At 40.5% G+C, this 25,939-nt stretch overlaps 3 protein-coding genes across 5 annotated transcripts in view; 2 read left to right on the top strand and 1 right to left on the bottom strand.

The window, feature by feature from the left end:
- Uif (sushi, von Willebrand factor type A, EGF and pentraxin domain-containing protein uif) overlaps positions 1-17,162 on the top strand; it is a 35,832-nt gene extending 18,670 nt beyond the window's left edge. Inside the window, exons 6-37 of one of the 2 annotated variants that reach the window (XM_072891160.1) lie at positions 648-788; positions 883-1,112; positions 1,271-1,624; positions 1,775-2,149; positions 2,238-2,406; positions 2,609-2,971; positions 3,055-3,237; positions 3,331-3,507; positions 3,575-3,777; positions 3,865-4,503; positions 4,635-4,758; positions 4,889-6,211; positions 6,381-6,833; positions 6,914-7,131; positions 7,256-7,505; positions 7,594-8,435; positions 8,524-9,407; positions 9,492-9,739; positions 9,843-9,974; positions 10,059-10,224; positions 10,342-10,593; positions 10,700-11,241; positions 11,373-11,585; positions 11,694-11,849; positions 11,945-12,068; positions 12,381-12,443; positions 13,360-13,550; positions 13,894-14,531; positions 14,721-15,070; positions 15,220-15,422; positions 15,582-15,695; positions 16,009-17,162. In XM_072891160.1, coding sequence (XP_072747261.1) covers positions 648-788; positions 883-1,112; positions 1,271-1,624; positions 1,775-2,149; positions 2,238-2,406; positions 2,609-2,971; positions 3,055-3,237; positions 3,331-3,507; positions 3,575-3,777; positions 3,865-4,503; positions 4,635-4,758; positions 4,889-6,211; positions 6,381-6,833; positions 6,914-7,131; positions 7,256-7,505; positions 7,594-8,435; positions 8,524-9,407; positions 9,492-9,739; positions 9,843-9,974; positions 10,059-10,224; positions 10,342-10,593; positions 10,700-11,241; positions 11,373-11,585; positions 11,694-11,849; positions 11,945-12,068; positions 12,381-12,443; positions 13,360-13,550; positions 13,894-14,531; positions 14,721-15,070; positions 15,220-15,422; positions 15,582-15,695; positions 16,009-16,040 — 10,352 coding nt within the window. In that variant the 3' untranslated portion in view covers positions 16,041-17,162. The remainder of the gene's footprint in view (positions 1-647; positions 789-882; positions 1,113-1,270; positions 1,625-1,774; positions 2,150-2,237; positions 2,407-2,608; positions 2,972-3,054; positions 3,238-3,330; positions 3,508-3,574; positions 3,778-3,864; positions 4,504-4,634; positions 4,759-4,888; positions 6,212-6,380; positions 6,834-6,913; positions 7,132-7,255; positions 7,506-7,593; positions 8,436-8,523; positions 9,408-9,491; positions 9,740-9,842; positions 9,975-10,058; positions 10,225-10,341; positions 10,594-10,699; positions 11,242-11,372; positions 11,586-11,693; positions 11,850-11,944; positions 12,069-12,380; positions 12,444-13,359; positions 13,551-13,893; positions 14,532-14,720; positions 15,071-15,219; positions 15,423-15,581; positions 15,696-16,008) is intronic. The other variant, XM_072891161.1, reaches the window with a different exon arrangement.
- Positions 17,163-17,268: 106 nt separating this feature from the next.
- Positions 17,269-18,356, bottom strand: LOC140665285 (uncharacterized). Its single transcript, XM_072891195.1, has 2 exons — positions 17,817-18,356; positions 17,269-17,695 (listed from the first exon to the last, which is right to left on the bottom strand). The coding sequence occupies exons 1-2, from the start codon at positions 17,866-17,868 to the stop codon at positions 17,292-17,294; spliced, it is 456 nt and encodes a 151-aa protein (XP_072747296.1). The 5' UTR covers positions 17,869-18,356; the 3' UTR covers positions 17,269-17,291.
- A 1,590-nt stretch (positions 18,357-19,946) lies between these two features.
- LOC140665445 (uncharacterized) lies at positions 19,947-24,352 on the top strand. Of its 2 annotated transcripts, none has more exons than XM_072891592.1 (5): positions 19,947-20,090; positions 21,397-21,471; positions 21,556-21,868; positions 22,332-22,780; positions 22,895-24,352. In XM_072891592.1, exons 3-5 carry the CDS (start codon positions 21,676-21,678, stop codon positions 23,462-23,464), a joined length of 1,212 nt encoding a protein of 403 aa, XP_072747693.1. In that variant the 5' UTR covers positions 19,947-20,090; positions 21,397-21,471; positions 21,556-21,675; the 3' UTR covers positions 23,465-24,352. The 2 variants fall into 2 exon arrangements, with proteins under 2 accessions (XP_072747693.1, XP_072747692.1); XM_072891591.1 differs by lacking the exon at positions 19,947-20,090 and adding an exon at positions 20,196-20,578.
- Positions 24,353-25,939: the final 1,587 nt, after the last annotated feature.

Raw genomic sequence — 25,939 nt, 5'->3', positions numbered from 1 at the left:
ACTCATGGGATATTTTATTACACACAAAAGAAATTGGAAATTATTTCTTTGTATTATAAATATTTATAAAATATTTATAAAATAATATAAAAAGTATTAATAGAGTATTATTTTTATTATTATATTTATAATAAGAGTTTTACAGCATATTACGAACGTATTACGAAATTAAGTGGATAATGCGAACGTTTCACTCAAAACTCCGTTCTCGCACACACGCAGGGCCAGTGTTTCTATCAGGGTCACGGAAACACGGAACTCACGTACGCGACACGAAGACACACTTTTCCCACAACAATACCCAGACATTACATTTGTGTTTGTTTGCTACACAGATGACTACGACTTCCTCCTCTAGAGCATTTACACACCACTAAATCTCGCTATTAATTAAACGTTGTTGAAAGCTAGTAGTTAGCAGACGGATATAATTACCAACTAACGTAATAAACGAAGTAATTCGATACAGTTTTTTCTGTCGGAAATATATATCATTCGAGATATATTTGCATATTTAACATTATTACTATAATCATTCAATCAATCATATACATACATGTATGTAGTTTAATTACGAGAAAGAAAAAGCGGTTTAAAATTTTATTAAATGGATTAAAAATGGGATTTTATATTTTTAAAAAATGTAGGTTTCTGGGCGCCGAAGCAACCGAATCCAGATTCGGGCGAATGCGTAGACGTCGCCTTGACGGATGACAGACAAACGTGGGAATTGACCACGTGCGAGTCACTTCTTCCTTTCATGTGTCGTGCCAATGCCTGTCCTTCCGGTAAGTCTCACCATAATGTGAATCGGGGGTGGTTTGCCGTATTTCATGCGTAAAACGGAACGATAATCCTTTCATGACAATAATACATCCGCAGGCTCGTTCCACTGTTCGAACGGCAAATGCATCAACGCGGCGTTCAAGTGCGACAAGCAGGACGACTGCGGCGATTACTCCGACGAGCTGGATTGTCCGGCTAATTGTCAATATTATATGGCGAGCAGCGGCGACGTTGTGGAGAGTCCGAATTACCCGCATAAATATGCACCCCTCAGCAATTGCAAGTGGACGCTCGAAGGCCCTCAAGGACACAACATTCTTCTGCAGGTGAGTCTTTTCCGCTCGACGAATTTTTCTCAATAAGATGATAAGGTTTTAATGTAGAAAAAAATCTATTTTTTTTTTTTTTTTTACAGAAAGAAATTGCTTCTTGTCAAAATCAGATTTAAATGATGAATAAAAGAGCCATAATTCGTGTGTTTCAGTTTCAAGAATTCGAGACGGAGAAGAGCTTCGACATAGTGCAGATTCTAGTAGGTGGTAGAACCGAGGAGAAGTCCGTGAACCTCGCGACCCTTTCCGGCAAACAAGAACTTAGCAACAAACTCTTCGTCTCGGCCTCGAACTTTATGATTATCAAGTTCAGCACCGACGCTTCGGTGGAGAGAAAAGGTTTCCGCGCTTCTTGGAAAACTGAACCGCAGACTTGCGGCGGAATTCTCAGAGCAACACCGCAAGGACAGGTGCTCACGTCTCCGGGATATCCGCAGAATTATCCTGGAGGACTCGAATGCCTGTATATTCTACAGGCTCAGCCAGGACGCATAATGTCTGTGGAGGTAAGACTAAAATCTCTTACACATCTGCTTTAATCGCAATTTTATATAATCGTTTGTTTAATTTAATAAACTTAAAATTCTTTTAAACAGAAAAAGAATATAAAAAATTAATAAAAATTATGAGTGCATTTTGTGCTTTCTTATTTCTAGATCGAGGACTTGGATCTCGAGATGAATCGAGATTACATTCTTGTGAGGGACGGAGATTCGCCTATGAGCCGACCGATCGCGCGTCTCACGGGAAAATCAGAGGACAATCCGGCAGTAATTATGTCCACCGGAAACAATTTGTATTTGTACTTTAAAACGAGTCTCGGCGATTCCAAGCGTGGTTTCAGCATTCGTTTCACGCAAGGCTGCAAGGCTACGATTATCGCGAGAAACGGCACGGTTCAGTCGCCTTCTTACGGCCTCAACGATTATCCTAACAATCAGGAATGTTTGTACAGAATCAAAAATCCGGATAGAGGACCGCTCTCGCTGAAATTTCTCAGTTTCAACGTTCACAAGACCGACTACGTGCAGGTAAGATTGTAATCACGTATTATATAAATGAAAAAGTTTCCTATTTCGCGGCATCGTTAACTTTCATTTTCCCTCGTGGAATTGACAGATATACGACGGTTCCAACACAAACGGTCTGCGCTTACATCCCGGAAGCGGTTTCACCTCTAACACCCGACCCAAGATCACGCTCACTGCGGAAAGCGGAGAAATGCTTGTCAGATTCACCTCCGATGCTTTGCACAGCAACGCTGGCTGGCAAGCTGAATTTTCTGCCGGTAAATTATATATTTCTTTTTTTTTTTCAATATCTGTCATTTTGACTATTTTTTAAAATATATAATTATATATATTATTAATTATTTTATGTATAATAAAAAAATATCTACACATATATATAAATTATATCTTTTATTAATGCAACATTTATTGCATTAATAAAATGCTTTATATATGGGACAAAAAAAAATTATTTTATAGACTGTCCACCGTTGCAACCCGGCGAGGGAGCTTTAGCGTCGAGTCGAGACACAGCTTTCGGCACGATAGTTACGTTCTCCTGCCCGCTAGGACAAGAATTTGCCACAGGGAAATCGAGAATCTCTACCGAGTGTCTTCCCGGAGGAAACTGGTCCGTTACGTACATTCCCAAATGTCAGGAAGTATACTGCGGTCCCGTACCTCAAATCGACAATGGATTTTCGATTGGCTCTTCAAACGTTACTTATCGCGGACTGGCGACTTATCAGTGTTACGCGGGATTCGCGTTTCCTTCCGGAAGGCCGACGGAGATAATCTCATGTCTGGCGGATGGAAGATGGGAAAAGAAGCCGTCGTGTTTAGGTTCGTTAAGTTACACGTACGTGATATGAAATAATTATGAAATTAAAACGCGAAATAAAATTTAATATACGTATCTTTTTCAGCATCTCAATGTGCTCCGCTACCGGAAGCTCCTCATTCTAACATAACTATCTTGAACGGAGGTGGTCGAAGTTACGGCACGATTGTTAGATTCGAATGCGAACCTGGTTACGTACGAAGCGGACATCCCGTCATCCTTTGCATGAGCAACGGTACCTGGTCCGACGAAGTGCCAACGTGTTCTCGTGAGTAGTAAATTGCTCTAAAACGTGCTAATAGACATTAATTAATTTAACATTGATGTATTATTGCACTGATAAAAAATTGATTTTTGCTAGGTGCTAGATGCCCGCTGCTGCCGACAATTAAAAACGGATTTGTCGTCGACACTGGTAGAGATTATTATTTCGGTGATGAAGCCAGGGTGCAATGCAACAGAGGCTACAAACTAATTGGATCGAATATAATACAATGCGGATCCTATCAACGATTCGATAACGTACCGACTTGCGAAGGTAAGAGATTTTATAGCGTTAACAAAATTATATTCGTCACATTGAGCTGAATATTCTTTGTTTGTAGACATAAACGAGTGTGCATCGAGCCAATGCGACCTGGCGTCCACGGAGTGCATAAACAATCCAGGTGCATTCACTTGCAAGTGTAAGCCAGGCTTCGCACCGACCATGGAGTGTCGACCTATCGGCGATCTCGGGCTCATCAATGGAGGAATTCCCGATGAATCAATCACGGTTTCGGGTGCGGAAAAAGGATACACAAAAACCGTAAGACGCTAAATTGATTTTGAAAATCAATCCTCCTTTCTCCCTCTTTCTGTGCGATATATCTATATACATATTATTCGTTGAAAGGGAATTCGTTTAAACAACGGAGACGGCTGGTGCGGCAACAACCTCGAACCGGGCGCAAACTGGGTGTTAATCGATATGAAGGCACCGACGATCATTCGCGGCTTCCGCACGCAGGTCGTAGCCAGGTTGGACGGGACGATCGCGTACACGTCAGCCGTGCGGATTCAGCACACGAACGATCTGACGGACGTTTTCAAGGAGTACGGCACGAATTCAAATCCGAAAAACGACACCACGCCGGTGGAGTTTAGAATTTTAGAAGCGACGCTTTCCGTTCTCAATCTGCCTATACCAATCGAGACGCGCTATATAAAATTCAAGGTAGAGAATTACACCGGTGCGCCGTGCATGAAGCTGGAGATTATGGGTTGCACGAGGCTGGAATGCGCTGATATCAACGAGTGCGCCATCGAGAACGGCGGCTGCCAACAAAAGTGCATCAACAGTCCTGGCAGCTATTCCTGCATGTGCAATACTGGTTTTGAATTATACAAGGGCAACGGCACAGCTGGATTCAATCTGGCCAAATCTGAAACCGGCGAGAGAGACGGTGATCTCTATCAGAGAAACAAAACGTGCGTACCGATGATGTGCCCTTCATTAACGTCGCCGGAAAATGGAAAATTACTCTCGACTAAGGTAAAATATTAAATGACGCAAAAGTCAAAAGGTTGTTTCAAACTTAAATATTAATTGTCACGAAAATAATAATTATTATTGAAATATCTTTCACAGGCAGAGTTTTATTTGAAAATTTATTTGTTTTGTAGGAACAGCATCATTTTGGTGATTTTGTCAGATTCCAGTGTAATTTTGGTTACGTATTATCAGGACCTTCGGCTTTAATTTGTACTTCTTCCGGTGTTTGGAACGGAACTATTCCTGAATGCCAATGTAAGTATCTAATATATAAAATGTCGAATTTCAAAATTGTTATATATAAATTTCTATCTGTTCTTATCCAATATGATTAAATTTATAAATTTTTAAAACAATTTATGCACTCTGTCCTTGATTTTTTCAGATGCAAAATGCGTGTCACTACCGGACGATAAAAATGAAGGCCTTTCCGTGATACGAAACGATGAAACCAGCGTACTAGTGCCTTTTAAACAGAACGTCACTCTCAAGTGCGGCAATAATGGCCGCTACTTGCGTAACACAGCTTCTTCCTCTTTTCGACAATGCGTGTACGATCCCAAGTCCGGCTTACCTGATTATTGGCTGTCCGGTTTGCAGCCAGCTTGTCCCCGCGTGGACTGCGGCAAACCTCTTCCTACGCCTGGCGCCGAGTACGGCAAGTATCTCGATTCCAAGTATCAGTCGTCCTTCTTCTTCGGTTGTCAGGACACCTTCAAATTGGCCGGTCAAACCAACCGTAACGATAATGTCGTACGTTGCCAAGCAAACGGCGTCTGGGACTTTGGAAATCTGAGATGCGAGGGTCCGGTTTGCGAGGACCCTGGCAGACCAAGCGACGGTTATCAACTAGCGCGAAGCTACGAACAAGGTTCGGAAGTGCAGTTTGGTTGCAGCAGACCCGGCTACATCCTTATCAATCCACGACCGATTGGCTGCATTCGCGAGCCCGAATGCAAGGTCGTCAAACCGCTCGGCCTTACTTCCGGACGAATTCCGGACTCGGCGATAAACGCTACTTCCGAACGACCCAATTACGAAGCCAGGAATGTCCGATTAAATTCCGTGACCGGCTGGTGCGGCAAACCGGAAGTCTTCGCCTACGTCAGCGTCGATCTCGGTCGTATCCATCGAGTGAAAGCGATCCTAGTGAAGGGCGTCATCACCAACGACATTGTCGGAAGACCTACAGAAATTCGATTCTTCTACAAACAGTCGGAGAGCGAGAATTACGTCGTCTATTTCCCGAACTTCAATCTGACAATGCGCGATCCAGGAAATTACGGCGAGCTGGCGATGATTACTCTGCCAAAATACGTGCAGGCTCGTTTTGTTATTCTCGGTATTGTCAGCTATATAGACAACGCTTGTTTGAAGTTTGAGCTGATGGGATGCGAGGAACCATTAGAGGAGCCATTGTTGGGTTACGATTATGGATTCTCTCCATGCGTAGATAATGAGCCGCCGGTATTTCAGAACTGCCCGCAGCAACCGATAGTCGTGCAAAAGGGAGCCGATGGCGAATTACTTCCGGTGAATTTCACAATTCCAACGGCCATCGACAACAGTGGAAGTATCGCTCGACTGGAAGTAAAGCCGCAGAGCTTCAAAACTCCTATTCGGATCTTCGAGGACACGGTCGTGAAATATGTTGCTTTCGATTACGACGGCAACGTTGCCATCTGCGAAATTAATATTACCGTGCCCGGTAAGTAATTTTATTATTACTTTTTATTAATATTAATGTTAACGAATAAAAATAATAATATTAATATTATATATAATTAAAATATTAATTTAATTTTTTAAAATTATTTTTAAAAAATAAAAAATTTTGAAAATATTAATATCAATGATACGATTTTTATATATCACAGATATAACTCCGCCGAAATTGAGCTGTCCCCAGAGCTACGTCATCGAATTGATCGATCGGCAAGAAAGTTACTCCATCAATTTCAACGAAACACGTAGACGTATCAACGCAACGGACGCATCTGGTCCCGTGAAAATTTCTTTTGTGCCAGAACGTGCGATGATTCGAGTCGGTAGCTTTGAAAACGTAACAGTTTATGCAACAGACTCGAGCGGTAATCGAGCAACTTGTCACTTCCAAGTTTCGGTCCAAGCGACGCCCTGCGTCGATTGGGAATTGAAACCGCCAGCTAATGGCAATCTAAAATGTATCCCTGGAGATAAGGCACTGCAATGTATAGCAACTTGTAGGGCTGGATATAGATTCACGGACGGTGCGTCAGTAAAGACGTTCGGATGCGACGTTAACAAACGGTGGACGCCTTCGTCGATGGTACCCGACTGTGTTTCCGAAAGTCAGTCTTTGTCTTTGCTTCAAGTTTCTTTAAATTGCCTTTTGTACAATATAATTAATTAAATGTTTTCTTCTCCGTAGACACGCAACAAGCTGATTATCATGTAATCGCCTCGGTAACTTATCGCGCGAATGGTGCCCTTTCTCGAGCTTGTTTGCCAATGTATCAGGATCTCATGACTCAACATTATACGAATATCAATAATATTTTAACTCAACGTTGCTCCGGTCTCAGTGTAAACATGAATGTATCTTTCATCAAATCGACGCCTTTCTTGATCGAAGAAAATGTTCTCAAGGTAAGAAATAAATATAAAATTTTAATGATTACATCATCTAATACTGACAAAAATACTGTTAAAGATAACTGAAATAAGGCAATACGATGAAGAATTATTAGTAATATATTTTGACAAATTTCAGATGGATTTTGTCTTGGTAATCGTACCGGCAGTGCGTCAAACGCAATTATACGAACATTGCGGCAACACATTGAGTCTGATTTTCGATTTATCGGTTCCTACGAGTGCGGTTATCGAGCCACTGTTAAATGTCTCGGCGATCGGCAATCAATGTCCGCCTCTTCGTGCTCTCAAATCATCTAGCAGCAAAGGTTTCACTTGCAGCGTCGGTGAAGTATTAAACATGGATACCAACGATGTTCCTCGTTGTCGTAAGTAACCGTACTATTTAATTTTCAATTTCCTGCTTTGAATATCTTTAAAAAAATTTAACTGCAATACTTTTTCTTACATTTTTAGTGTACTGTCCGGCCGGAACCTTCGCCGGTGAGAAACAGAAGCAGTGTACAGCCTGTCTAAAGGGCTTCTATCAAAACAGCGACCGTCAGGGTTCTTGCTTGCGCTGTCCGTTCGGTACTTATACGAAGGAGGAAGGTTCGAAGGACATAAACGATTGTGTACCAGTTTGCGGTTACGGCACGTATTCGCCTACTGGTCTGGTGCCTTGCCTGGAGTGTCCTAGAAACAGCTACACCGGCGAGCCGCCGATAGGCGGCTACAAGGACTGCCAGACTTGTCCAGCCGGCACGTTCACGTATCAACCGGCCGCTCCTGGTCGCGATCGTTGTCGTGCCAAGTGTTCCCCAGGCATGTACTCGGACACGGGATTAGCCCCGTGTGCTCAGTGCCCCAAGAACTTCTTCCAGCCTCAGCATGGCGCGACCACCTGCATCGAGTGTCCCACAAACATGTACACGGACGGATCCGGCTCGGTGGGTCGCGAGGAATGCAAACCTGTTCAGTGCACTGACAACGTATGCCAGCACGGCGGTCTCTGCGTGTCAATGGGACACGGCATGCATTGTTTCTGCCCAGCTGGATTCTCCGGAAGACGTTGCGAGATCGACATCGATGAGTGCGCGTCTCAACCGTGTTACAACGGTGCGACTTGCATCGATTTGCCACAAGGCTACAGATGCCAGTGCGCTAACGGTTATTCCGGTATCAATTGTCAGGAAGAAAAATCGGACTGTACCAACGACACGTGTCCAGAGAGAGCCATGTGCAAAGATGAGCCTGGATTTAACAATTACACTTGCCTCTGTCGATCTGGATACACCGGAGTCGATTGCGATATCACTGTAAGCGTCTGCTTGTTTTTGCAAAAAAATATTCGATAAAAAATCGAAAATATATTTAATTTAATTTTGCGTTTCATATAATTTTCAGATCAATCCATGCACAGCTAGCGGAAACCCTTGCAACAATGGTGCGACGTGTGTAGCTCTTCAACAAGGCCGCTACAAGTGCGACTGTCTTCCAGGATGGGAAGGTCAGAGCTGCGAGATCAACACTGACGATTGCGCCGAGCGACCCTGCCTGCTCGGTGCCAACTGCACTGATTTGATCAATGACTTTGTCTGCGATTGTCCGCCCGGATTCACCGGTAAACGCTGCCACGAGAAGATCGACCTGTGCTCGGGCAATCCTTGTCTGAATGGCATCTGCGTGGATAAACTCTTCAGTCATGAATGCATTTGTCATGCGGGATGGACCGGCGCGGCTTGCGAGAGCAACATCAACGAGTGTGTTTCGAAACCATGCAGGAATAACGGCCAGTGCATTGACCAAATTGGCGATTATACCTGCACCTGCGAGCCTGGTTATACCGGCAAACAGTGTCAGCACACGATCGATGACTGTGCGTCCGATCCTTGCCAGAACGGTGCCACATGCTTGGACCAAATAGACGGATTCGTCTGCAACTGTAGACCCGGCTATGTCGGACTGCAGTGCGAAGCGGAAATCGATGAGTGCCTCAGCGATCCTTGCAATCCGGTTGGTACCGATCGTTGCGTGGATCTCGACAATACTTTTGTCTGTCATTGCCGTGAGGGTTACACAGGCGCGTCGTGTGAGACTGACATTGATGACTGCAAGTCCAATCCGTGCCTGAACAACGCAAGGTGCATAGATGAAATTGGCGGTTTCAAGTGCGTTTGTCCAGAGGGATGGACCGGAACTCACTGTCAAATAGACGTCGGTACGTGCCAGCATCGACCGTGTCAGAACGATGCCGCATGCGTGGACTTGTTCATGGATTACTTCTGCGTGTAAGTATATGAACTTCTGAGAATGTTTTTTTCTTATTTGGAAAAAAAAATTATCAATTTATTTCAAATTTTTTTAATTGACAGCTGCCCATCCGGTACCGACGGCAAGCAATGCGAAACAGCACCGGAACGTTGCATCGGAAATCCGTGCATGCATCATGGTCGTTGTCAAGATTTTGGTTCAGGTTTGAACTGTACCTGCCCCGACGATTACACAGGTATCGGCTGTCAATATGAATATGACGCCTGTCAAGCTGGTGCTTGCAAAAACGGTGCTACTTGCATCGACGAGGGCCTTGGATTCACCTGCATATGTCCGCCAGGATATACAGGTAATTATTAATACATCAATGTTATTTCCTTTTTTTTTGACAGATTAATTATATAATAAATTATATTATATTTAAAAATAATTTTCTAATTTCCCTTAATCAGGCAAAACATGCGAAGAAGACATAATCGACTGCAAAGAGAATTCTTGTCCGCCATCGGCGACCTGTATCGATCTCACCGGCAAATTCTTCTGCCAATGTCCGTTTAATTTAACTGGCGACGATTGCAGGAAATGTACGTCTTATAATTTGTTTTTTTTTTTTTTTAACTTAGAGATATTTTTAATTATTTTTATTAATTTAATTCAAATTCTCGCAGCCATCCAAGTCGATTATGACTTGTACTTTAGCGATCCGGCACGAAGCAGTGCTTCCCAAATTATTCCATTTTTCACTGGTTCCACAAAAAGCCTGACTATTGCTATGTGGGTGCAATTTACTCAGAGAGATGAAGCTGGAATTTTCTTCACTCTTTATGCCGTCAGGTAAGTTTATTTGCACTTTTATTTGTAACAATCTATTTTACATAATACTGCTTGCTATTATTCTTCTTTCAAGCAAATTATAATAAAGCATTTACATTTGTAATATCTTTTGTTCAGCTCGCCGCACGTTCCAACAAACCGCAGACTTATGATCCAAGCACACAGTAATGGAGTTCAGATAGCCCTCTTCCACGACTTGCAAGACGTATATCTGCCATTCAAAGAATACGCGACCATAAACGATGGACAATGGCATCACGTTGCAGTTGTGTGGAACGGGGAAAATGGCGGAGAGCTCACTCTAATTACGGAGGGTCTCATCGCTAGCAAGACCGAGGGCTACGGTAGCGGCAGATCACTTCCAGCGTAGTAAGTATTTTCTTAGAAATCGCACTTTTTTATACATCTTTGCAAAAATTAATTTAATACTTTTCTTGATATTAATTAAAGAAATGTCTTTTTTTTTTTTTTGTAGCGCGTGGGCCGTGTTAGGTAAACCACAGAGCGAGAACATAAAGGGCTACACGGAATCGGGTTTCCAAGGTCATCTGACAAAAGTGCAAGTCTGGAGCCGCGCTTTGCACGTGACAAATGAGATTCAGAAACAGGTGCGCGACTGCCGTACGGAACCGGTTCTCTATCAAGGTCTGGTGTTAACATGGGCAGGATACGACGAGACCGTAGGTGGTGTCGAGAGAATCGTGCCGTCGCATTGTGGACAGCGAGTGTGTCCGCCCGGTTACGGCGGCAACAGGTGCCAGCAACTCGAGGCTGACAAGATTCCGCCCAAGGTGGAACACTGTCCGGGCGATCTCTGGGTGATCGCGCGAAACGGATCGTCCATCGTCACCTGGGACGAGCCGCGTTTCAGCGACAATGTCGGCATCACAAGGATACAGGAGAAGAACGGACACCGATCCGGGCAGACTCTGATGTGGGGCACTTATGATATTAGTTACGTGGCTTACGATCAAGTCGGAAATTCGGCCAGCTGCAGTTTCAAAGTTTACGTATTGTGTAAGTAAAATTTTCCTTATTTAATATTTGTTCAAGAAAAAATAATAAAATATCTATTTGCAAAAATGATATTTTTTCAACGTCTTTGTGCGTGAATTATTTAAAATTTCAATATATTCTTCTTGTTGCAGCGGACTTTTGCCCAATGTTGGACGATCCCATCGGTGGCATGCAACAGTGCAAAGACTGGGGCTCGGGTGGCCAATTCAAGGTCTGCGAAATTTCTTGCAACGTCGGACTTCGATTTTCGCAGGAGGTTCCCAAGTTCTACACATGCGGTGCGGAAGGCTTCTGGAGGCCCACCAATGATCCTAGTCTACCTCTGGTGTATCCTGCTTGTACAAGTAATTATATTTTGTTTTACGTTTAAATTAATAAATATATATTATTAATATATATAATTTCTCTCTTTCTCTCTGAAATTAATAAATTAATAAATATATATTTTCTAGGCTCTACGTCAGCGCAAAGGGTCTTCAAAATTAAAATGAACTTCCCGACATCGGTGCTCTGCAACGAGGCCGGTCAGGGTGTGCTTAAGCAGAAGGTTCGAAACGCCGTGAATTCACTAAACAGAGACTGGAACTTCTGTTCGTACTCTTACGAAGGTAATACACAATTTCCAAACAGATCGTTATTTTATATAACACTAAAGAAACATATATATATATATTAATTTTTATAATATTAATTTACTGTTTAGGAACTCGCGAGTGCAAAGATCTTCATATCGATGTGCAATGCGATCATCGCGTACGCACGACGAGAGAAACGAACGAGGAAGACGGCGGAACGTACGTGGTTTCCGCCATTGTGTCTGCAGAACCGTAAGTAGCGTATTACAATTTTTTTTTACAATAATTAACGAGCGCTTTCGAAAATTCTCACGGCCTGTTCGGATGTTCGCGAATTCAATTGATAATTTTTACAGCGTGTCTCAACTGTTTCAAACGCATTTTTATTGTAAGCAAAATAATTACAGCTTGCTGTAATTCATGGCTTATTTTTTCGTGTCTCGCACATGTCGGTCATTTCGAATGTCAAACGCATCTCTTAAATGTGTTGTCTTCGCCACGCGTTTCGCTTACAGTGGATCTCAGTATACTGAGCATTTTTCTGTTACTTGTGTTGCATCATAGAACGAGACAGGGTCGCCAAGGCAGTGACACCTACGAGGTGGAGATCTCGTTCCCAGCGATAAAGTAAGGATAGCTCGATTCATGCTACGTGCAATTTGATTCTCATTTACATGTTTTACCCGCCATTCGACATCATCTCTCTAATACGTTATCATTCTAAACAGTCATATAATATGCAGTTTATAACAATCTCTCGCGTGTAATCACATGTTTTAGTGTATTTTCCTGTTAATTGTGCATAACTCTCGAATTTGCATAATTAATTTTATCGAGAAATGATAAATCATGCTAATGACTAATCCTACGAAAATTCCTGCTTACAAATTGTAAGCGAATCAAATTGTAGGCAAAAGCAAAAGCTCATGTGCACGTTATTACTAACTAATCATATGTACAGGGATCATCATTATGGGAATATCATTATGTATAGCAAACCACAATAAGTATTTTCATATTTCGACAATGATAACAGCGTAACAAAATTCGTGTAACCAAGCTGTGAGATCGTTTATCATTGCTTTATTGAAAAAGATCTGTTATTCAATACACTAGCGGATTACAAAAAAAAAAAAATATTTAAACAGTTTATAAAATATTGTAAAAATTGCTGCTAATTAGAAAAGTAAAAATTGAACATTGCGGGAAAATTAATGAATTTTATAGCTCATGCGTCCAGCAGCTTGGGTTTGCGATGACGACAATCCTGACATATATTGACAACTTACGTTATTGACGTGACAACCAATGAATACAAAGTTTATGTATTAATTAGATTTATAATAAGGGCATGAGTGCGATGATTTAACCTGCAGCACACGAGACTACTGACGAGGATTCTGGTCGAAAGACAAGGCTGCCTTATTTACTTCACTTGCCTCGAGATAACGGCTGTATATATTTGCGCAAATTCCTTCATGCCTGTTGCTATCGCATATATTATATGGATCTACAGAACGATAATCCTCACTATATTTTACAGTGATCCGATCCTGAATGCTAATTCGAACGAACGCTCGACCGTGCAGATGTTGCTTGAAAAATTAATTCTAGAAGAGGATCAGTTTGACGTTCACGATATTCTGCCCAACACTGTGCCAGATCCTGCGTCTCTCATCCTGGAATCCGATTATGCCTGCCCGATTGGACAAGTTGTCATGGCGCCAGATTGCGGTAAGCTAATTTACTTTTAAAATAAAAATAAAAATTTTATAAATGTTGCAAGATTTTTTTACTCAGAAAATATGCCAGTAAAACATGCGGTTCATATTTTTAAGAAATTTGATACTCGATTTTAATATATAAAGTAATACTCCAGCAAAACATATAGTTAATTTTCACAATTAATTTGATACTCAATTTTATTATACAGATTCATTCTTCAGAATATCATGGGTATTTTATATTTGGATAATGGATAAATATAAAAAATATTTTACAGCATTATTTATTTCTTTAATATATTACAGTGCAAAAAGTTCAAAGCGTATTTTACAAGTATATTTATTGTTTACAGTACCATGCGCGGTAGGCACTTATTATGACGAAGAGACGACGCACTGCGTGTCCTGTCCCAAGGGCACTTACCAGAGCGAGTCTGGACAGTTGAAATGCAATTCCTGTCCAGTGATCGCCGGCCGTCCCAGCGTGACAATGGGTCCTGGCGCTCGTAGCGCAGCTGATTGCAAGGAGCGATGTCCGGCCGGCAAATACTACGACGACTTGGCCGGTCTCTGTCGCAACTGTGGTCACGGATTCTACCAACCGAACGAGGGCAGCTTCTCGTGTCTGCTGTGTGGTCTCGGAAAAACCACGAGGACCGCCGAGGCGGTGTCCCGCGAGGAATGCCGGGACGAGTGCGGATCCGGACAGCAGTTGGCAGTCGAGGGAAAATGCGAGCCTTGCCCACGTGGCACGTATCGCACTCAGGGAGTGCAAGCTGCCTGCCAATCTTGTCCTCTCGGCAGAACAACCCCGAATATGGGATCGGCCGCGATAGAAGAATGCTCGCTTCCGGTCTGCGAGCCTGGAACTTACCTCAACGGAAGCCTCAACGATTGCGTGGAGTGCAAGAAGGGAACGTATCAACCGGAACCGCAGCAGACCTTCTGCATCCCTTGCCCGCCGAACACCAGCACCAAAGGATCCGCTGCTGTAAGTTTTTTTTTCCTCATCTCTAATAGGTATTAATAATATTAATATAATTCTAAAAAAATATAATACACATATGCAATAAATAAATGAAAATATTTATCACGGGATAAAAGATTGAAATATTATATATAGTTATATATAGTTAGTATATAAATAGTTGAAATACTTAATATTTATGTGTGATGACAGACGAAGAAGGTAGACTGCACGAACCCGTGCGAGACGAGCGGCGCGGAGATGCACTGCGATGCAAACGCATATTGTCTACTTATACCAGAGACGAGCGACTTCAAATGCGAGTGCAAGCCCGGATACAATGGCACGGGAACCGTTTGCACAGACGTTTGTCTTGGCTACTGCGATAACGAGGGTGCCTGTCTCAAGGACTCTCGCGGACAACCCTCGTGCAGATGCAGCGGCAGCTTCACTGGCAAACATTGCACGGAAAAATCCGAGTTCTTCTACATCACCGGTGGCATAGCAGGAGGTGTTATTTTGATAATTATTGTGGTGCTGCTCGTCTGGATGATTTGCGTCAGGTTAGCGTAGAAAATTGATTAAAAATTAGGTTAAAAATTAATTCACGAAAATTACAATCTAGAAATATTGTTGAAAATAATTTTTCAGTACTAATTTAATATTTCTTATCAGTACATGGATAATTATCAGCGATATTTCTATTCAACAGAGCCTCTAGAAAGAAGGAACCGAAGAAAATGCTCACCCCAGCGACTGACCAGAATGGCTCTCAGGTAAACTTCTATTATGGTGCGCCGACACCATACGCCGAGTCGATAGCGCCGTCACATCATAGTACATATGCTCATTATTACGACGATGAGGAAGATGGATGGGAAATGCCCAACTTTTATAACGAGACTTACATGAAAGGTGAGAGCTGGGTTGAAATTATTCTTCGCACGCGATTTAAATTCACTAATGTCGCTCGAAGTAAATGTCACAATATATAACTATAAAACTTGAGATTATGTGTTTTATATCGCAAAATATGTCACGAGTGTTGATTGATTTTTTTTTCTTCCTATACAGAGAGCCTACACAACGGGAAAATGAATAGTCTTGCCCGATCGAACGCCAGTATTTACGGCACGAAAGACGATCTTTACGACAGACTGAAGCGTCATGCGTATACCGGTAAAAAAGGTACAATCCCGCAACTACCTTCGTAATCAATTAATCAATGCCACGGCTCATCGCACCTTTGGCGCGACCGTCCGGAAATTACTGCCAACAAGATCAGAGATGCAACGCGGCCTCTCGCCAGCTGCTTATTTATTAATCAATTTAATTTTTCCACGTGTACACCTCGTCTTTTTATTATCATAGAACACGTAACAAATTTCCGTTATTACTTGATTAACGTAACGAACAAATAGTGAAAGCCGTCACAACGCGCTATCACAGAAACGAGCGTCTGCGGCGCAGGAAATAACATTACGAAATATCCATTTTGCAGATAAGAGCGACAGCGACAGCGAAGGCCAGTGACCGGGTAGAACAATGACTTTCATGCCAACGTAGAGTACGAAAATACGAGAGATATCGGTGTAATCAGACGAAGCGACGACGGTATCTCATCCTTCGTGCGACGTCGCCGTCGTCGTTGCTCCAACCCGATCGACGGATCGTGTTATTTATTGCATATCCTTCTATAATGACGGCGCCGAGTTCCGCGGTTGTTCAGATCAGACGACCAGACGTGAGACGGGAGAAAAAGAGAGAGACAAAAAGAAAGAGAGAGGCTCGATCGGAGCCGCGGAATCTCGCGTCGATCTGCAAGAGACGCGCGTCTGCCGACGCAAGAGTCCTGGAACGACGATCGGTAGATCGTACACCGATCGTCGCTTCGGCACGTGTTCGCTCGAGCCGGAAATTCGAGGCGCGCAACGTAAAGAAAAAAAAAAAAAACAGGCGAAAAAAATTAATAAATAAATGGGACCCGTCCGTCCTTCGTGAAGTGAAATTCGATGCGTGTTCAATGATTAAAGAGACTTACGCGCGAGGTTGTAATTTTTGTAATTTAATACCGCATAGACATGTGTGTTAAGAACCATCCCCCGACACCATCACCATCATCATCCCCGTTCCCTTTCTCCTTTTTTTTATTAACTCGTACAATTAACGGTGCGTACGTGAGAGAAACTGTGTGTGCTTGTATATGTTAATATAATTATATACATAAGTGGATTTATATTTTGTTACTCGAAAGGTATACGCATCATCGTTGTAATATAATAAATGCGCGCGACGAGAGGGAGAAAAAAGTTTGGCAAGATTTCGAATTTAATTCCAGCGAGTGATAAAAGAATTAGGGGAGGAGAGAAAATGAAAAATCTCGCGAAAATACCTGCGCTGTGAGAAAACAGATTTGATATTCGCGATGATTCAAGTAACTTTGGAAACTTTTACCATACACTCTCTCTCTCACGCGACAATAATCTCTTTGTAAAAAACGAGAATAGAGAGCCGCCGGGCATGACAAATAATGGAATTTTATGTCTGCGCGGCGAGTGTGCACCGAACGATGCTTACCACGCTGTTTTTTTCATTTATGTTGTAAAAACTTTAACAAATAGTTGTTTTTTATTAATAAAATGTATTTCAATAAAATGTCCCCGTGTTACTGTTTTATTCGTTTATATATATATATATATATATATATATATATGCGTGTTGTTATAAATTACCCTATAAAACTACTCCATTATTCATTTTTAACACCTAACAACTTGCAACATTTTATTTGTCTAACACTTTATTTACTTTGATCGGTATCACTCTGTGCATTCTCTGTTTAAAATTGAAATTAGTGTTAGCCTTGTCAATATTCAATCGAGATATGTCGTGCGACACAATTTTATTTCTCGTTCTCGGATCGATGCGACTATCCGTGTTATCGTCTACAATATCAGCGTCCTTGCCATCAGTTACGTCACTTTTCCCGCATTCATTGTCAAATTCAATTGAGCTGTCAATGGAACTCAACTTTTCACACTCTTCTATATCTATTATATTAAAAGCAAATAGAAGCCTAGGATAATGTGGGATAGAATATGAAATAAGAAACGTACCATGTTGATTTTTCTGCTTCAAAATATTGAGAACTTTGATAACATCTGCATCGTTCCGATTACGTGTCAACACTATTGGTAAAATAAAATTTTAGTCTGATCAATTTGCTTGTTTACTAATTCAATTTTTAGGTAACAATTTATACTTGTATACAATACATGCAATATTAAATTAATTATAACTGACGCTTACGTCGATTTCCAACATCGTGAGCTTTAGCATAATCTCCTGTCATTAAAGCCATTGTAAACTAAAATATACAAAGCTTGGTTAATATTTAGAGAGAGAAATAATTTTTAAATTTATGCGATGTATGTTGATATACTTCGATGCGATCCTCATAATTTACGCTCTGTTTTCGATTCATCATAAATATTGCATTTAAGAGTACTTTTTACTTTTGCACTTCACTGATAACCATTTGTAGTCAGAGATAAGAATTCACAGAATTGCATTTATCGCACGTCTCCAAACAGATTGTAAAATATAATACTTTATAATTCTTCGAAATGATATTTACAATTTTGTTTCTACAAAATCCCTTTGTACATTGTAAAACGTTTATTGAAGCAAAGTTTTGTTTCACACTAAATGCAATTTAAAATATGCCTGATTAATCAGAGAAATAATTGCCACAAGACAAAATGCTCATCTGTCACCTATATATATTTTTGTTAATAACTTCAAACTTTAATTTTGTCAGAGAAAAAAATTCTAATTTTATAACTTTTCTTAAGATATTTCAGTTATATGTGTTATTTATAAGATTAATTATTATGAAAATGATATGGAAATGATATGAAATGTAGCAAAAACTCGTTGGATCATTACAGAGTTATTTGATGTCACGTAAGAAATCCCGTTTCGAAGATAGGAGACTGTGTTAGTTCACGAGACATGTGTTTGTGATAATTATATGTATACGCATGAGCAAAAAGAAAGATCGTTGGAATGCGGTATACGTCACTGCAGAGACCCTCCAATTTATTCGCTTTCCTTTATATATCGAATTCGTGGAAGAAACCGTCCCTCGCATTCAGAATCTTAATGTATAAATAATTATATAAATAGCTTTCTTGATAAATTAATATTCAATTAATTTTTATAAATGCGTATTTTTTTTTCTAAATTCACACAAGATTTATATTTATAGTTTTGGCATTAGATAAACATAGATGTCAAATTTGTAACAATTATCGATTTTCTAAAATAATAATCGCGAAATTATATTTTTCTCAATCATCATCATGTTATAAAAGTAAGTAGTACGTGTAATATATTTATGAAAGGTACACATATTCAAATCCAGTTGTACTGGCAACTCCATCTAGCCAATATGTAGTCACTACTCGTCGACTAACTTGGTTGCAATCGAGGCACGATAACATTGCATGATGCATTATTAAAGTAACAACTTTTACAGCTGTATTACTATATATGTACTTTGCGAGTGATATTTAATCATAATATTTTGCGTTTCCTCTTTTAACAGTATTTTTTGAGAGTATTTTTTTGTATTTAGAAATATGTTGTTATATTACGTATATATACAATTTTTTTCTTTTTTTAATGCGATTAAAGAGCGATGTGAATTTAATAAAAGATTATTTTTGCCAATCAAATTTACTAATATCGATCTACTCTATTCTCCTATTTATTATGAAGCAATTACTGTTACATCAGGTTGTCGCACTTTCTTTGTCCGAAATTTGTCCAAGCAGTAGCCGACTCCAAATTAGATTCCTACTTCAATCCCACTTATCCTATTTGTTACAATTGTACGTGATTGTTGTATGCATTCTATGAGTCATGCAATCGCATCAATATTTTTTCGCCTTTTTTTTTGTTATAAACAAGGATGATATGCAATAATGAAATAAAATTTGCTCGTTCTTACACGTGATTTAAATTTCGACAAGTTTAAATAATTATTAAAATTGTATCTACAAAATAAATGTGATCGATAACGTGTGGCATTAAAAACGCTTGGAGTAACAGGCGGCCGCTGGCGAGAAAGCACGCGAAGGAACAATAAATTATCGACTCCCAAAGAGATTATCGTCTCGAATTCCGCACATGACGTGGTCCGGACGGTGCGCCGCGACGGCGCCGCAAATCGCTCCGATTCGTACGCGGTGAGCTCACGACGGCTCCGATTCGCCGCAGATGACGTCCACCACGAAGTATAGTCTCCCAACGCCGTCTCGTGACGTGGTTTAACCCGGTACTACCGCCTCTCGAGCCGCATTTCAACGGCGACGATCAAGGCGACTACACGACAGAGTTGTACGCAGCTTCCCACGCAAGTCCACCTGATTCTGACACATCGCCCGCGCGAGACGAGGGATAAACGTTATATTGTCAGTGCGAGCAAACGACGAATCGATCGTCCCTGATCTTTTTTTCTACCAGTTCTATCCAGCCCCCCAAGTGGAAGGTACATCAACGCCGATTGTCTCAGGGAGGGTGAGTAATTGTTTGCGATTTCGCGATGCGTATGTATAGAACGAATTCGCGCGCGTTATGTAATCATCTGCATGAGGAAGTAGACGTGTCGTATAAAATAACACCTCCTCGACCTGTAAATGAGAAGCGCGCCGACTGTTGAAAAGTGCTGCGTAGTCACGGAAGATCGATTGGGGCGCGTGTTGACGTCGTCGTCGTCGTCGTCGTCGTCGTCGTCGTCGGCGCAATTATATATTTTCATATAGCGCGGATGTACACAATCTTTTTTGGAGTCAGTTTCCGTCCTGCTGACGTTTTGCGAGATTAGAGACGAGATTGCAAATTCCAAAGCTGCGTCGCGGAATGATGTAACTCGTGTCGATCCCGCGAAAATCGGAGTCACATGCGTGTTCGGACGCCAGTCCGGTGTTACGTAACCAGTCGGTCTAGCTGACTGTCGCTTTTCCCGCAGTGCGCCTTAACCGACACACCTCGAGAAAACAAAGCGCGTGAGTCAAAGGTTTACCAGAATTATTATATCGCGAAGAAAAATATTTTTTCCTTAATATATAATGAGTGCTCTAATGAGATAAGACGCGATTACCCCTTAATTTAAACTGCCTCGGATAAATGAAAAAAAAAAAATTTCCACAAAACGATAACGTGAGTCGGAAACAACAAGCTATATTTGCTTTCCTGATGGCTGAACTAACATGTATAATCGCGAAAGAAGATGTATACAGATAAGATAAATTGCATATATAGGAAGTCGTGACGTAAGATTTTGGAGCAGCTCGCAGATGACTAAGCAGAATCGCACGAGAGATTTATAAGATACGATTCGATATCAATTTCTGCCAAACGACAAATGACCTCTAATTCATTAAATTAAATTTTTATCTGATAAAAATATTGCAAGATTCCTGGAACATTTTACATATGTGACGCAGATACATATAAACTTCTAAAGTACAAGATAGAATCAAGTTCTCGGAAACGTAATATAATATAATATAATAGTACGATGTTATCATGATAAATTACTATTTTGCTTATTGTTCGTCAAAACAAAAATGTTAGCTGGTATTATTTATCAGATTTTATGTATAATAAAACGTAATGACTTTCATGTTTCTCAGAATGATGGATATGATCTATATGATGTATAAAAAGGACGTCCGCGCTAAATCCATTAAAATATCTGCATTAAAAACATTAGTAAAAGGCTAATCTCGCGAATATCGATTTTTAAGTTTTGATGCAACGTCAAATATGATCAAGTTGACAATTTGATTATCGCACTGAGTCAGACCTATATTTATTGCAGGCTTCCAAAATCCCTCCCATCTACGAACGTCCAACAACCAGCAACATTTCAGTTGAGGAAGGAGGTGTTCATAACGTAAGTACTGTTCGAAGGGAACCTGACAGAGGATCTGGAACTCTCGGACGATCGGATATTCACGGCGAAATGCCAACCTTTCAGGTATCAAAATCATGCAACCGTCAGCCGCAGCCGTTATCTGTTACTCGTGGCGTGAGATCGCGGCCACTGGGCGATGTCACCTCGACGAAGGTGGAGACGATACCTCTCCTAAGCCCGACAATGGAATCCGAGTTTTTGAAAGAGCCCTGGGTGTTTCCGCGCACAAAGACAAATTCTTCTGCAAAAGAAGAGGCCACCGCGACATTCTCCGCTTGGGAGGAGGACTTTCAGGATCTGAGCAGCTGGTGCATGGACACGTTCCAGGTTCAATGCGATTTTCATATAGGTGAATCGACTACGTTTAAACTATCAGGTACGTATTTATATATATATTATATATTATATAAAAATGCATTACACGCATAATTTTTATTTTTTTTTTTTTTTATTCCGGCTTGAAACAACAGATGGGTATACATAAGAAAGCAAACAGACAACCCTATGATAGAATTTTTGAATGCCATCAACTTTGTACAAGGATTTACGATAGCAAAAATATTAAACATACGACACAATATTATATGTACATACATATGGCCTCTTGTGAGCTTGATTTGATTATAGTTTCAAAATTTTGTTAGTTTAATTTCATGTTTATTCGGGCTGAAGAAGCACAAGGAAACGCAGGAAAGTTGCCAATTTAATTTTTGTTATTTTCATACAATATCTTTACTTGAAATAACAATCATTCCATTCATACACAACCTTTAATTAATATTAATCTTTTCATTTTATTAATTGCGATAGAACATTGCTACGACTCGATTGTATTTCAGGTACGAAATACGAGGGTAACGGTGTTTTGACTGCGGAAGAAGAGGGGGTATTAAAAGATTTGAAGACTACGACTGATGATGAGAAGCTGAACTTGAAAATGAATACCGTTAAGACGATCGAAGACTCAAGTGACAATCGTCAACTACTATTATCTTCATCGGAACTGGTTAATGATTACGGATTACGATATAATAACGAGGAAAAGAACGCAACCAGCTCGTGGTTAATGTCACCCGAATCAATAGCTTCTACAAGTACCGCATCAAGTAAACAACATAACCCAGATGCCGACACGTTGCTCCAACCCGAATATCACGCGAGCAGCGATCTAGCTTGTCCAACTTCACCGATCGACACCACCGTAAATCAGCGCGAAACGTGGGACGAGCTACGTACGATCGAGACGACTGGATCGGACACGTTCGATCTACTGTCATACCTTTGCGACGTAAGTTGACGAGCTCATTGTAATAAATATTAATCGCGATCGTTAAAGTAAGATTAATTTCTTTTCGATTAATTTAAAAAAAAAAAACTGACAAAATTATAATTTTAATTTTAGGATGAAATGCGTTCACTCGAAGGCAGCGTTTCCACCGATTCCTCAGCTATGCTGAAACTCAGGTCACACACGACGGTGCCACCGTTCTTGCTTACTTCCGCAAAGGTGAAGACGGAGGAGGAGATCAATGAACCGATGTCATCAACGTGTCGGAGGACAACACGTGCAACGTCGACAGTGACCTCGTCGTCGGTGGAAACTCCCGTAATGTCGTCTCGTAGATCGGAAAGGGCGAGGTCGACTAATACCAAGGCCACTAGTAGCAAGGAAACGGAGATAATCCTTAGAACAAAGACGAGACACAAGAACGAAAGAAAGAGGTACTACGAAGAGAGCGATTCCGAGGAAGACGTCGCCCTATCGCAGTATAGGGAGTGTCGGGAGAAGAACAACGAGGCATCGCGAAGATCGCGGATGAATAAGAAGGCCAAGGAATCGGAAATGAACGTTAGGGCGACCGAATTGGAAAGGAACAACAACGTGCTGAAGATGAAGGTCGAGGAGCTGGAGAAATTGGTGACGTCGATGCGCAACGCGTTATTACGATCTGCTTTAAAAGGGGTGTTTTAAAAGTACACGCGTTATTATACTTAATATCTAGACGTACACGAGTTGTCACGAGCGCATGTAATTCATTAATAACTTACACACTTTACGTTTTTTATGCAGACACCATCTCATTACGCGAAACTATCTAAACGAGTTATGTAAACTTTAATGTTGACTTATTTGTCTTAATGGGATTAACGACGCTCTTGAGGCTTATTTTTACTCGTTACTTTAATGCTGTTTTATCGAGAGACGTTTTTTTTTTCAATTGATATAACGTCTCCCTATAAAATATCTATATCTTTGTACAATTAATTTGTCCCGACTAAACTAAACACGGACAAGCGATAGATTGATTGTACTATTTACTGCAACACACGTTACAAATTTAACATTTAGCTTGCTATATGTCGGTACACGGAGATACTATATATTATATAAGCAAGAGTTTATTTTGCTATAACGAAAGAAAAAAAAGAAACACCGAAATTAGGATGTATTTTGTGAAATACACATACACACACACACATATATGTATGTATATATATATATATATATTGTATAAGTTACTTTGTGTATAATTCAAAAGGGGTACTTCACACGAATGAAAAACAGGCATACAATTTCAAGTGATAATCGATATTGTTATCGAGAAGTAGATTTTAATCTACAGAACAAAATCGCATAGTCATATATTTTGTTCAGCCTTGTATTGTACCTGATATGAAAAAAAAAGAAAAAAATAAGCATGCATAAATATATATATATATGTAGAATTTTATCGCAGAGAGGCGTGTATATAATTGGTGACACGCTATTTTCTACTACTGGTGTGTGAAATTTGGACGATATTGATACGATGTAAGAAGAAGAAAATCGAAGAATAAAAACTTTATTTTGAAAAATCAACCAGACCTATACATGACATACTTATACGCTGTAAATATAGCGCAACGTATAAAAATAGCGACAGCGTCATACTTTATGACTCAATGTTTCTTCCATATCCGGCGTCTATAGACAATCACGATAAGAGCCTAAATGCCAATCCGGCATTAAAGGCAAAATACACACGCGATATATTTCCGTAGATCGTTTGGACATTATTAGAGCATAAATGATCATCGTAAGAGCGTGTATTGCACGTATACATATATACGTCGTAAATATATGTACACGAACGCATCGGCCCCATGGTATGTTGCGAGATAATTGCAAAATCGATAGAGACGCTCTATCGAGGTAGGTGAGTTGGCGTGGCAAACAGACCGGGTTAAATTGTCGCGACAATGTGCGGCTGTAATTTTATATTCAACGCGCAGAGACGGGTCGACGAGATGGCGCGGATGATGTCTGTCACTGCGACTGCGACGCAGAGACGAATCTGGAAGCATCGCCAGAGTTCAGCGCCGTTTTAACGAGAACGACGCTGAACAAAAGGAGAGGTAAGATCTCTTTCCGCCGTCAGATTGAATTTCCGGCGTCAGACTCTCTCTCTAGAAATTGCGCGTTGCAAATTGCGAATATAATTACATAATCGGGAGATATAGCAACTCGCGCCCCTGAGGAATCACCTGACTTTCTTATAAATATATGTATTATTTCTCCGTTCGTCGCTTCAGATAGAGTGGTGATTGTGCAGTTTTAATGGTTCTTTACATTTGCAAGAAATATTTAACAAATATTACATCAGATTTGCAACTATGTATTAGCATGAGTTGGCAACATTCAGTGCCAAACGCGCAAATAGAAATCTATATCGACAGTATATCAACAAAGCTGTAAAAGTATAGCCCCGTAGCTTTGTGTATATTTCTTCTATTTATATAACAAAATTGCTCTTTTGTCTTGAATCAGTTTTTGAGATATAAAATGAAACTGAAGAGTTTCTCGCGATTAGCTGTTTGTCGATATATGTACATAATAAAAATTTATTTTCTAGATAAATTTAAATTGTAAAAATATAATTCTTAATATTAAAGCGTAAAAATTTTCAAAACAAACAGCATTGAATATTTGATAAGAAAAAGTCGACTCAGAAGAAAATATGTTTTTAAACCAGTATAATCTGTTTTGCGTATCAGAAAAAAAAGGAACAGAATTTAGAAAGTGTAACTAAACGAACAGATTGTAAAGAATTATCTTTGAGTGTTTTCACTGGTCGTAGAAAATCTGCCTCAAAATCAAATGCATATTTCAATGCACTCAGCCGTGTGTTTGTATGTTTGCGTATGTTGTGTGTATGTGTGCATCGATTGCCCGCATTGCTTTCTTCACCCGCATACCGTTAGATTCATTAATCCCATGCTATTATTATCGCGCTGCCGTATATTCTCGACTTCGCTTTACGAATCGGAGCGGCAAATAAACCGCTCTTTCATATCGAACTCCTCAAAGAAATCCCCCGATTTTGAAAGCAAGATGCAATCAACGAAAGCATTGTTTATCAATCAGAATAAGTGACATAGCATTTAATTATCTCTCTCTCTCTCTCTC

Source organism: Anoplolepis gracilipes, chromosome 4, assembly GCF_047496725.1.
Source record: "Anoplolepis gracilipes chromosome 4, ASM4749672v1, whole genome shotgun sequence".
In the NCBI taxonomy this organism is placed as follows: Eukaryota; Metazoa; Arthropoda; class Insecta; order Hymenoptera; family Formicidae; genus Anoplolepis; species Anoplolepis gracilipes.
The sequence above is the reverse complement of the archived record's forward strand: the minus strand, read 5'-3'. Positions and strand labels throughout refer to the sequence as shown.